We start from the raw sequence: 13,873 nt of genomic DNA on the forward strand, positions 1-13,873 counted from the left end.
ATTCAATTTTGTCACAGGTGAACAAAAAAGCCCTAGAAAAAGTAAAATTAAGTTACCTGCTTAAGATCCCATGCCACTCACTCAGCATGTGTGGAGTTTAAACTGGTACCTTTTTGTTTGTTTTAAATTACATACCAAGAAGAAGATTCTGAGTGTCTTCTATAGCAAATGACTTCACCAAATACTTTTAAGTATCTTAAAATATTCAGCTTGCAACACAACTTTTGTTGCAAATGATGGCAGCTGTCCTGGGTAAAAAAAACCCCAAACTCACACAATCTTGAATTAAGGAAGTGGCACTTTTTTTTTTTAACCTCTATCCTCTATTCCAAACAATAACGACCCTCACCTGCTTCCAGAAAGGTTGTTTAGTTTGCATGATATGAACTCTTAAATATAAAAATGTGTTGTGTGCCTTTACGTGGGCAATACTGCCAAGGACCAGACTCTCTCCCAGAACTCAGCAGGTGGTCGGTCAGCTACCATGCCACTTTACAACTCTAAAAGCCTAAAACAGCAAAAGACCTTGGAAATGCATCACCATATCCCAAATAATTCAAAGGTTTTAGGTATGAAATCAAGTTCTTTTATAGTGTTGCACACATTTAAACTAGAACTGTGCTGGTTAATGTGTTTCATACATAGTAGATGCACTCTCTATGCATAATGCTACCTGCAGGGATTCGTACTTTTTGGTGTGATTGAAGGAGGTGAGGCTTAGTAAGCCTCATTGCAATCCTCTGATAACTTACGCTCGCTGTGTGGATCATGAATTATACACATGGTTGGCAACCAAGAATACATAAACTGACTATGTTGAAAATTTGTCTCAGGACTCAAAAATTCATGGTTGGCAAAAAGATAAAAAAACCCCTCTCCCCCAACTCTTTTGAACAACTGACCTCCAACACTCATGTGCAACCAAACAGTGGATAGATAATTCATTTCCATGCTATTACATTGAGGTATAACTACCAGAAACATTAAACTATCGGTATCAGCTGGTATTTTTCCAGTTAATTCACTCTGCGTAAGGGAAATTATTACAACACATCTAAAGGGATAGTTAAAGCTTATAGCTTAGAATTTTCCTTTTCGTTTTTTTTTTTGCATTTGATTTTTTTGTGTGTGTGTTTGATTTCTTCTATGTTACCAGCTGCAATTTCCAGGTTAATGACTTCCAAGCAGATTTGAAAGGAAGCCTGAAGATTTTTTCTTTTCCTGGGATTCTGCTTCTTGGCCTTGTGAAAGTCCCAATTCTTTCTCAATCTGCTCAAGCTCCGACTGGTCAAGCAGTTCAAAATCATCAGCTTCCTCTGTGTCTGTCTCCTCACTCAAACTGGGCACTGCATGTGAGGGAGCTTGCTGTGCGGCCTGCAGCTGGTCTTTGATGGCAGCAGACATCGCAGCAGCGATGACATCTCCAGCAATTCCACTCATTAAATTAAAGGTTTGGTCACTGGTCAAAGGCAAGGAGAGCCCTGCAGTGGATGGTCTCTCTTTACTCTGCCTGGAAGCGTGATCCACCTTGAAATACGGCTGTTCCTTTTTTTGTTTTTGCTGGACGGGCATACCGATGCTCGAGTCATCGTCATCGTTCGTTCCGGCACCATTTTCTAAAGAAGGAAATTCTGAAAGATCTCTAGCAAAAGCTTCTTCATGATCACTATGTCGGTCAAAATCTGTTTCAGGGTTAACAGAAGGAAACAGCGTTAGCATTCATGAAAGGCCTCCCACAGAAGCAGCCAAATGTAAAAATGCAGTTAGTAAGTGTTCCTTTGAGTACGTTTACTGATCCATAGCCTAGCAGTCTTCTGCAATCTCAAAGCAGAGGAGCTTTGTGTGGCATCTACAATAAAATGGTTTTCAGGTCATAAATCTCGTACCACAGATCAACCTAACTCAGAAAGTTATTTGAGGAAAATATCTTTTTAAAATGGTATCTAGCTGTATATGAAACAACCCAGGCAAATCTTTAGCACAGCCAGTTCTAAATATACCAACCACGTAAATTTATAATGTGACAGACCGCTGGATTCTCAACTCCTTTTCTTCACAATATATATAAATTACAAATACGTAAGCATGACTGAATGTATTACGAGCTTCTAATACACTTTTAGAATAAAAAAAGGAATGTTTATGTGTTTAAATAAAAATATAAAACCAAAGGAGAGACTTAATGTAGAACTTTTTTCTTTCTTGGACCATGGTTCTATTAAGTAGGAAGTGGAAAATCTACAGATTACTAGGATTGTTTCGTGTTCTTTTAAGAGGATAAAAAGCAGAATGAAAACAAAATACTGTATTTTAATGACTACATTAATGGCACAGTATTTGTTGATACAAATGTGTAAAACATACTGTACAGTACATGGCCTGTGGAAGAGGCCAAAATGAGCATAAGGGCATTGATCTAGTATTTGAATGAGAAGGTAAAAAAATAATCAGTTCGAACTTACTTCCTATGAAAACAAGCAATAGGAGCATTCGTAAGGGCTAAGGAAACGAATCCTAAAAATGCCTCGAATTTCATTTTCTCTGTTGTCTTTAGGAATGGAAAAAACCCAGGAAGGGTTGTGCTGTTGTGCAGAGTGGTGGCTCAAATGCACAGAGCTTTGACGGGAGATTAGCCAATCCTCGGATGCATCTCACCTGGTCTTGCACTTGTGTGTGCGTCCCATTTGTTGAGTGCTCCGTAGAGGAGAAGAGTGGATGATGCTTATTTTTCACTTAGCAAGGCCTTTAACAGCGTGTCCCACATTATCCTTAGAGCCAAACCTGTGAGTGAACTGGGAGAGTGAACTGTGATGTGAGTGGAAAATTGGACTGACTGCCAGAGTCAAAAGGGCTGTGATCACTGACACAAGAAACAACTGGTGGCCAGTTATTAGTGGTGTCTCAAAGGTACTGAAACTAACCCTCTCCAATGTTTTTATAATGACTTGGATGACAGGATGGAATGCACTCTCAGCAAGTTCATGGGCAGAAAGGAACTTCTGTGGGACAGGTGTCTTTGATAGTCTTGTGGGCAGGGCACCCTCAGAGGGACCTCAACAGGCTGGAGAAATGAACAGGCTGAAAAGGAACATCATGAAATTCAACAAAAGCAGGTGTGAAGTCCTGCATCTGGGATGGAATAATGTGCAGCAGTACAGGCTGAGGGCAATGAGACAGAAAGCAGCTTTCAAGAAAAAGACCTGTGGACAGCACATCAGTGGTATGCCCTTGCAGCAAGGAAGGCCAACCACATACTGAGCTGTACTAGCAAGAACAAACTCAGAAAAGTCAATGCAAGGGACTTCCCCCCTCTATTCAGCACTTGAGAGCACACATTTGGAATATTTTGTCCAGTTTTGACTTCTCCAATACAAGCCACACAATCAAAGACTGGAGTGAGACCTGGAGGGCCAGCGTGATTATTGGGGGCTGGAGAACAGGAGATAGGAGGAGATGCTGAGAGAATGGGCTTTGTTTGTCCTGAAGAGAAGGCAGAGAAGATCACATAGTTGTCTTCAACTACCTAATGGGAAGGTATAGAGAAGATGCAGCCTGACTCTTCTTAAAGGTGCACAGTGGAAGGATGAAAGTACATTGACATAAGCTGGAATATGGGAAATTTCAATTCACTGCAAGAAAAGTCTTTCTTATCATGATTTTTGAAGGCTGTCCGAGGAGGTTGCTGAATCTCTATTACTGGAGATGCTCAAAATTCAAGTAGTCACAGCCCTGAGCAACTTTATGAAGTTGAACCTGCTTTGAATAAGAGGACAGATGAACCGCTATGGCTCACTCCCATTTATGATTGTGAGTGTACAATGCTGTCTATTTACAAATTATTAATTTGGCCTGTATAATGTCATTAAGTAATACCACTCTGCTTGTCATTTAGAGTGAACTTTCCCTAGAAAAGGAGAAATGCAAGATGAGCAGAGCAGCAATTCCACAGATAAGATTGCACCAAGCTACTGTTGTCCTTAATCTTTATTCAGACCAAGTGCTAACTGAAAGCTTGGTCTGTAAAAAGTAAGAACTGAAAGTACTGGTCAAGATCAAGGCAAGTGCTTCAGAATCTTTTCCTAGTCCTAGTCTTCACATCTGATTTAGGCTTATTGCTGGCTGGTTTCATTAGTGTTCTAGAAAGAAAACTTAATCATTCTTTCTTTAATTGCCTGATGAGCAGTTAAGAATACGCACATTTTCTTCCTCAGCTTTTATTTGTATATCTTACCCACAAAAGCATTGATACTAACTGAAAAGGTCTACTTGCTTGAAAGGTTTGGCAGATGAGAGAGTTAAATCTGGCACTTACTGCATGCGTTGGTTTTACCCACCACTGATTTATTTAGACACTTACTTTATTGATGTACTTTATTATTTTTCAGATCAAGACAGTTCTTACACAAGATGGATTCAAAATTATATAAACCACTAGAATTAATTTTAAATTCATTGGAGGGGAAAAAAAGAACACAAACAAACCCAAACAAATTCTGTCCTCAAATTCTCTAATAATTTTCAGGTAACTTACATGACTGCAATTCATCGATGAAATAGCTGAAGCCATTACATACCATCAGATGTGTCTGTCTGTGGAGAATACCCCTCGGATAAGTTAAAGGTCCCATTATCGGTCCAAGACACTTCCGATACATCTGTGTCAGACACTGACAGCTCTTTGGCAACAACTGCAGGACTAACCTACACATAAAGAAGTCCCATACTTGGTATTCTTATACTCGCAAAATGCACACTACAGGAAGCAAATGTTTAGATACTGGAAAAGAAGCATCTTGCATGTCGTAACAATACAAACTTGCTCCTATTTAAGCTTTAATTGTAGAAATATGAAAATAAGAGCATCCAATACTTAGAAGTGAAGCATCCCTCTTTGTAATAACTGAAAGCTGTACTAAAGAAGCTCAGAGAATTCCAGTTATTCATTCTGAAAGTAACGTCCTATTGTAATTAAAGCAGAATGAGCCTGCAGATACAAAATAGGCTTAACTGTAAAGAAATGCATAGACTTAGATCAAAAAAGCCCATTATCTATAAGACAGTCACAACCTAGCTAAATAAAAAAATCATTATCCTTTACAAATTTATCCAACAGTATTCAGTTATGTCAGCTACAAATTTTTATCCCATAGGATTTTTTTTTTTCTTTTCAGAATACAAAAACACCTCCAAAGCGATCGCTGTCATTGTCTGGCTCTATAGTCTACTGATCAAACACTGCATAAGAATTCCTGTAAATATGATTTTTTTATATATATAGACCAGTGCACTGATTATAATAGAAAATACTTTGCCATACAATTATTTAGAATATTAAGATAGAAAGAGATATTGTTCTTATACATAGGTAGAAAGATATTTGTAGATAATATACTGATTTACACTATAATTAAAAATGATCAGACAAGTGATTACGGAAGTATATAACAAATTATGTAGGTTTTCTACAAACTTTTCCCTTTTATATTTTAATTCATAAAAATGAACTGCAATTTCACTGTTGCAAATAAAAATAGCTGCCTTTGCTGTGAATTTCTAGTTTTAATCATTCTACAGCCAATACAAAATAAACATTCTTAGTTTAGCAGGCCAAAGAAACCATCACCTTGAAGGTCAGAAGGTACAAATACAGTAGGTTAATTAGTATAAGCCTAAAGACGGAGTCTATGAATCACTTTTAAAACATACTGCTTAGTTCAGGAACACAGCCTCCTGGGCAGGTTAAAGTCTTCCACAGAAGAACAGAGACAGTAGCCTAGATACTCTCCATTATCTATATAGATTTTAAAAGCAAGATAGGGCTGACTGAAAATAAGTCACCTTAGGACACAGAGCTGATATGTCTAATTCACTGTCATCTTCTGTGGGTTTTGTTTTTGCTGTTTCTGAAAGAAAAAAAAATATTTTTTATCCTACTCATGACAATGGACTTCCAGGTTCAGTGCGTGCTCTCTGTCACACGGCTTGCATAGCACAGTAAACTTTGAGCTGTTGAGACAGGGCATCATTTACGTCATGTGCTACCAAGGAGAGGGAAACAAGGCTGACTGAGAGGCTAGATAGTTATCAAAACTTAGTGCTGCAATGAAATACATTCCAACAGATTTATCTGTACTTCCCTTCAGAAGTCTCTGTGGTTCACCACAATGTTATCTGCCTTGGCAATATCAATCCGTTTTTCAAACCTTGCTGCTGGTACAACACACAGGGGTACCAGGCAGTCTAGTCACCCCAGCACACTGCTCTTACACAAGAATATGCAACTTTCTGGACAATTGCGTGTAATCCTAATTCACAAAACGCCTCCTTGCTCACAGCTATCCTGCATTCACATGAATGTGCAAATACGGACACAAAGCATCCTCTGAAGTGTGGTAGAATGTTGCTACTCACGGATGAACAGAAACACAAATTTCACCTGTTCTCTCTGTCTGGGAATAGCCTCAGGAATATTTTAAATGAATATAAGCTGAAAAACACAGCCATATTATTTTTGATTGCCTATTTTTGCAACGTGCTATTTCCTCTCTTGTGCCAGTACGAGGGTTTGTGAACCCATGTGATAAGCAAGGTAGGCAACTTGTCTGGGTTAAATTGAACTGGAGGGCCAGAGACCGGAAAGAACAATTCTAACTTCAACCATTTTCCTAGTGCTGGCTTATGAAATTTATGAATAGTCTGAACTCTCTCTCTCTGCCAGTTTCACTTATAAGTAGAATAAGGTAGAATTATACATGAAAGAGAATCTTCCATGCAGGGGAGGTTTAGGTTGGATATCAGGAAAAATTTCTTTACAGAGAGGGTTATGAAGCATTGGAACAGGCTGCCCAGGGAGGTGGTGGAGTCCCCATCCCTGGAGGTGTTTAAAAACCATGTGGATTTGGTGCTGAGGGACACGGTGTAGGGACCCTGGCAGTACAGGGGTAACGGTTGGACTCGATGATCTTTAAGGTCTCTTCCAACCAGATGATTCTGTGATTCTTATTTCCAACAACTACTGCATTATACGTAAGCGAAGGGGAAAAGGCAAATGGTTCCCCTCATTGTGTCTAGGAACAGCACACTGTATGATGAACGGCCATGAGAACTGCATGTTTTAAAGTGGTTATGAAATCTACTGCTCTAACACTAACTAAAAGGACAGGCCTCCTGCAAGTAATGTGAGCACGAAACTGTAGCACACACAAAAAGCTAACTGAAGGGAACATCGTTCACATACATGTTTTTCTTGATACAGCTTTTATTACTTAAAATGTAAATGCTTCCAATTTATAAAGATTTCAGCTGAGATAGTGAGATTTTGTTTTAAACTGATTTATCCCTTTTCTAAATAAAACTTTGATTAATTTGTAGCTACTTTCCTACTGCAATTCTTAAATGTTAATTGAGTATTTGGGGAAGAAAACAAATTCTTGTTGCTGTTGGAAGTGAAAACAAGGTGGATTTAAATACTGGAACAGAGTTCAGTCTCTTACCGACAGTTCTGTTCTGTACTCATTTTTGTGCTCTTGAGTGAGTCTCTCTCCTGGATAAGTTTGCATATGTAAAGAGAGATAATCATTGCATACTTACAGTGAGTATTTTTTTCTGAAAACTTACAAGCAGTACATCTAATCAAGTATGAAGAGAATCAACAGTCTTGCCTTGTTTCCTTCCATGAAATAATATTTTTTTTACCATACCCAGACATACGTTCTGACATACGTTGTCACTCCTTATAAAGCCAAAAGGTGGCAAGTTCAAAGCAAGAAATACCTTTATAATTGGGTTCACAGGACAAACCAAACTGTCTGTAAGGTGAGTAAAATTTTCTTTGCATATAGAAATACATTAATTGAGACTATACTTAATTACTCACCAGATCTCTCTTTTTTCTTCTGGTTGATGTATTCCACTACTCCAAAATCTAGTTTCATCAGAACAGTCTTAATTTTGTTGCACACTCTCTGTCCAAATTCATTGCACTTAAGGAAGGGACATAAAAAGGCACACAATACTGTGATAAAAATGAAGACAGAGAGAAAAACTGTATTGAAATATTGCTTTATAGGAAGTTACTCAATAAAGCTTAAACAATGCACTTGCATAACTACTGATTTTACATAATACTGTTAGTTTTACATTAACATGCCCTGTGAAATACCCATGTCAGAAAAACAATGTCAAATCCAGTTTCTAGGAGCCACTCCTACTTGTCGCAGAAAACACCACTGTACTGGTATCAACTGACACCTTTTTTTACTTCCAGTAAGGCACAATTTATAATCACTACAACACGTATCATTATTTTGATTTACTCTGATTTCAGTATCTCTACCTGAGAAACATGCAACATTGTGCCAGAATCAACATGCTGAAAAAAACCTGTGAACTGTCTTCCATATGATAAAAAGCACTTGTCAGAACCTACATGTATGTATGTGTATGTATTTCATAGAATCACAGAATGCTTTGGGTTGAAAGGGACCTTTAAGGGTCCCTTGCAATGAGCAGCAACATCTTCAACTAGATCAGGTTGCTCAGAGCCCCATCCAACTCATCCAGCCTGTCCTGGAACGTTTCCAGTGATGGGGCTCCTACTACCTCTCTGGGCAACCTGTTCCCTTGTCCTGTAGCAACAGGTCCTACTAAAGAGTTTGTCCCCATCTTTCTTATAAGTAATGAAAGCCGCAATAAGGTCTCCCTGGAACCTTCTCTTCTCCAGGCTGAACAACCCCAACTCTCTCAGCCTTCCCTCACAGGAGAGGTGCTCCAACCTCTGATCATGTTTGTGGCCCTTCTCTGGACCCTCTCCAACAGGTTCACGCCCTTCTTCTGCTGAGGACTCCAGAGCTAAATGCAGTACTGCAGGTGGGGTCTCACCAGAGCAGAGTAGAGGGGCAGAATCACTTCCCTAAACCCGCTGGCCACGGTGCTTTTGATGCAGCCCAGGATACAATTGGCTTTCCTGGATGTGAGTGCACATTGCTGGCTCCTGTCCAGCTTTTCATCTACTAGCGATCCCAAGTCCCTTCTCTCCAGGGCTGCTCTCAATCAATTCTTCACCCAATCGGTATAGGTATTGGGGATTGCCCTGACCCAGGTGCAGGACTTTGCCCTTGGCCTTGTTAAACCTCATCAGGTTCACACGTGCCCACTTCTCAAGCCTATCCAGGACTCTCTGGATGGCATCCCATCCCTCTGGTGTGTCAACCACACCACTCAGCTTGGTGTCATCTGTAAACTCGCACATGTGTGTCAGTAGAAACACACAAATAAATAAATACTCCCTACAGAGACCAAATAATGAATGAACCACGTACATAAATCATGATGATAAAAGAGGATCTACTTACACAGGACATAGGAGAGGACTACTCCAGGAATGTAACTTCCCAAGACAGTGAAAAATGTGCATACACTGCAGACTAGTAGGCAAAACTGGCAAAAACATTAAAATTGGTCATTAACACTTACACTGTTTAAATATTTAGATCATTTTGCAGAAGAAAAATGTTGCGTGCTAAATAAAATTTAGAATGCAGTGGAAACTCAATTTTTTTTTAATTAGGAAATACTTTTAACTATTCTGATGCAAATGAGCATCAAACAGTTCATTTTAGCTAATGAGGATGTACCCCCTCTTCTATTATAAAAATATGCTACTGTTACTCATTTACTGTAAAGGTTTAACAAGCTTGTGGTTATTGCTAAAATTACTAGAAAGTACTTCACCTGCATTACGCCAAAAAAGGCTAAACCGTTGATATTGAGGACAAAACCCCGCATCAGTAACTACACTATTACCATACTCGCTGCACACTTACAAAAAGCAAATCATCTTCCTACGTTCTCTCCCTCTCTGTTTTCACGGAACTGCTTTCTCTCATATCCTGGCAAGCATTCTCTTTGTGCTTGTTGGCTACTCTAGTGTCCCTATTAATGACAAGACTAAGGGAATTTTCAATATAAAACTCGTATTTGGCTTCTGCTGTGACTGAGACATATATAGTGCATCTTTCACAGCTGCACAATGCTGAGTACAGAACTGATCAGTTTAAAGTTTACAGAAAGAACCCATTTTCTTTTGGTGTTGAATCGCAATAATATGGTTAATTCAATGTTTTGCGCACAGCATCAGTGTCTAATCTGCTTGTAATTATAGCAGTAAAATAATGACATGGATTATAGAATGAGGTCAGGAAAAAGAAACGAAAACACGCTGTCGAAGTTAGCTTTTGTAAATCAGTATCTTAACATACAGTTACTGTGTCATGCCACGACATGACAAAACCATGGGATTGTGTACAATGTTACTGCATTTCCTTACCTCAATATACACCTACTTCTTTTAAAAATAACTTTATTATCCTAAACATATTACTGCTTTTTGTATAATTTATTCATCTTTGAAATGTATTTCATCCTGTTGTTTGTCTGTATTTTCAGACTAAACACCAAATATTTGAGATTTGTTAATTCTCAAGTGCCTGTTTTCATGAAAAATTTTGTGGCAAAGTTAATTGAGATCAAAAGAGGAAAAAAATGCTCCGAGTCAACTTTTAAATGTATTTAGCAATACAAATATAAAAGTAAAATCTGCTATTGCCAGGATACACTTCTGCATTATTTATGATTTTTTTTTGGACAAGAAACCTTACTCTGGTTTGCTTCTTCATGAACTGGGTTCTCAAATTCAGATTTTCCAGTAAAAACTACATTTGTATAGAAGAAAAATTATCACAATAAATTACGAGGAATTCCATTCTGTAAGTAACACTTGTGCAGCTATTCCTGAAAACTACAGTTATTTGAAAAAAAAAGTGTATGTTTAGGAACCATATACTTCTTCTGCTTTTTCAAGTTCTCATTAAATTGAGATTTAATTTATATTTCCTTTCCATGGTATGACTGGTGAGGTTCCAGCAGCTATAAGGGGCAGGACTATATTGCTAAATTCCACTGAAAACCAACCTGTGTTCTCCACAGCAAAAAGTCAGCAGAAACTCATGATGAGTGTATCAAAGTTAGCAGCAACTCATGACTAAATGTTTTTTTCTTTTTTTGCTTGCATGGTTGGCTTTTTTTTTTTAAATCTCTCTCACCTTTTAATTAAACAATATTGAACTTAATCTGACTTGGGAGTGCTTACCTTGCCAGGGTTTTGCTCCTTGAAGTGAGACATTTCTTGCAGAAATACAAATAAATTCATCAGTGCTTCTGAAATGCACTGATTTATTCTGGGTCTGTAGTCTTGCCTGGAACTGATGACTTTCCAGCTGAGTAAGACAAACAACAAACCCAACAACTTTGGTTATAGCTCATATGAAAGTTGAAAACATCATGTTGTAAAGCTACAGCCTCCAGCAACGCAATGGCTGCTGCTATGCTACTGAAACCTGTGCTTGTGTCCACATATTTCATATTGGGCTAATTTGATCTTTTTTAATCAAAAAAAGTCTGCTCAGTAGTAGTAATTCTCAAGTCCATACAAGCAATTATGGAAGAAATTACTCTTCATATGAAAACACTGAATTCAAAGCACAGTTGCCATCCAAATAAAGCAACCAAATCCCAAACTTGTTTCTTCTTATTTTTACTTAAAAGAAATATACCACAGTCCTTTTCATTGCCACAGGATGGCCATACATATTAATTTCATACATATAATTCTCGTGTTTTTTCTTTTCAGTTTTTTGTCTTGTTCTGCAAACTGTGATGATCCATGAGAGATTAGTATCCAACTTAAAGGAAAAAATTGCTCTTGCAGTCTTGATGTTTATACTAATGTCTTTACTGAATTTTTATTTTTCTATTATATTGAAAAGACTCTTTTCTAAAGCTTAGCGTATGACTGTTCAGTCCTTTTAATAAAATAATAATAATAAAAAACCCCCTGTACTGAAGAATTTGCTGAAAAACATGAGAAAGCATAGGTATCTAATCGGGGGCTGTTCGGTTTAGACAATATCCAGTTTAAATGATCGCATCATATAGCTTTTTGGAGTAGACAAAATATCTGCAACAAAGATTTGTAAACAACAAATGAAAAGAAAGATATACACAGGTCAGTCAATGTCAGATCAAACTGGTACGCCGTATGGATGTGCCACCACACAAATACTGAGACTCTGAAGTAAATCCTGCATCAGTTTTTACAAAGCCATCTTTCACATAGTTCACTGCTCAGTACACACAGCCGTGATCCCAGCGAGTGCAAGTAAGTCATAAACAATCCCACAGCCACTTTACCTGGATACATGCTCCATTAAATGTCCAATGCATCACTGCATTAAGAGTGAAAAAACATTTTGTCATAGGTGGGTCAAATCACAGGATAAATCAAGAACTACATTATGAAAAAAAGGATTGCACAAGGGTCGGTGTGCAGCAATAAGGACACTCACAGACTGGCAGATCAAACTGCCAGCTCCCATTTCCAAATAATTACTGTGTTATTTAGCTACTAAAACACCACGAGGTCCTGTTGGCAGTGCTTCATGTTACTCAGAATGCAATGGCCTCTGGTAGTTCCCTGGGACAACTTTTACTTTGGTAAGCATCAGTAAGTGACTGATGAGATTTTTGCTGTTCAAACTTTACCCTGTATGAACTTGATGTTCAAGAGCAACATTTAAACACTTGCTTTAATATTAGGAATAACAAAATATAAAATTACTTTTTTTTTTGCAGTAAACACAAGACTTAAAAAAAAATATTTATCTACCATCACTTATAAAAATACCCGTAATGATTACAAGCTTTCACATCAATATCCGTTCAACAACAGAACGTTTACTCATTTCTTCTGGCACATACTGTAAAAATTACAAGCCATCATGAGCATTTGGACTCTTCTCAGCTGACAGTTGGGTAAGTAGTTTGCTTTTGTCTGCCTTCTCCGCTTGAGGACACATGCATAACCTACCTTGCCGTACTGCCTATTATTAGCTATGAATTTAATTTTCATTCTTACCAATAAGGTGCCATTATGTTTTAGGATTGTCTCTCTTTAATGTCTCTCATTTCCTGATATAAGGAAAGCCATAAAGATTTTAATGTTTTTTAACATATGTTTGTATTTTTGTGAGCCACTGGCAATACCGATACACACCTAGAGCAGCCCTCACGCCCACAGGCTAGTGAGGCTCCTGGCTCAGGTGTTAGTCTGAAGTTTTGTTCCCATAAGTGACAGGTGTAATGGTGTCTACTTAAAATTAGAGCACTGCTTTTTAATTTGCTTAATAGCTAACATTTTTCAGAACAGAAGTAGATCCCTATGTAGCAAATTGAACCCTACTGAAATCGGCTGATTTTTCCTCATAAATATTTTGAAGATCCCTTAGAATTAGTTCACAAACTTGCAGGAATACACAAACCAAAACTTGGTTTTTTTAGAAGTGCTTAAAAAAATTTGCTCCCTCATTTTTACTTTTTCAGTCTACAAAGCAATTGTGTACAGTAATATTTTTATATGGTCATGAATTCACACATCACTTGCACCAAGAACTGCACTGCAGGTCTTCCTACCAAGAGCAACTGTTTACTTAACACAGCCTAAGGAGATAATGGTTGAAGGAAAATGGGTTTGAATTCCGGAAATTATGTATCTGAAAGTTACATGTACAATCACCGAACTGCAAGAGATATATAGGTTTTTCCTAAAAATATAACCTCCTGACTTGCTTCTCTTTGTAGGGCTGGAGTTACATATTGATCCTGCACTAAAACAGAAGTCATCTCTCAGCTGGCAGCAGGAAAGATACACTAACATAACTCTGAAGGGACAGTCATTAAAAGGGTCACGTGGCCCAAATTAGGCAGCAGCTTTGATAAGCCTTACATTATAAATACATATAATTATATAATATTTAAT

General features: G+C 37.9%; 1 protein-coding gene across 1 annotated transcript; it reads right to left on the minus strand.

The window, feature by feature from the left end:
• Nucleotides 1-1,145: 1,145 nt before the first annotated feature.
• Nucleotides 1,146-12,967, minus strand: FAM134B (family with sequence similarity 134, member B). The gene is made up of 7 exons (XM_010136299.1): nucleotides 12,926-12,967; nucleotides 11,150-11,305; nucleotides 9,354-9,438; nucleotides 7,877-8,014; nucleotides 5,839-5,903; nucleotides 4,575-4,701; nucleotides 1,146-1,682 (listed from the first exon to the last, which is right to left on the minus strand). The coding sequence occupies exons 1-7, from the start codon at nucleotides 12,965-12,967 to the stop codon at nucleotides 1,171-1,173; spliced, it is 1,125 nt and encodes a 374-aa protein (XP_010134601.1). The 3' UTR covers nucleotides 1,146-1,170.
• Between the last annotated feature and the right edge of the window lie 906 nt (nucleotides 12,968-13,873).

The sequence above is a fragment of the Buceros rhinoceros genome, unplaced genomic scaffold (genome assembly GCF_000710305.1).
Source record: "Buceros rhinoceros silvestris isolate BGI_N320 unplaced genomic scaffold, ASM71030v1 scaffold8235, whole genome shotgun sequence".
Lineage (NCBI taxonomy): Eukaryota > Metazoa > Chordata > Aves > Bucerotiformes > Bucerotidae > Buceros > Buceros rhinoceros.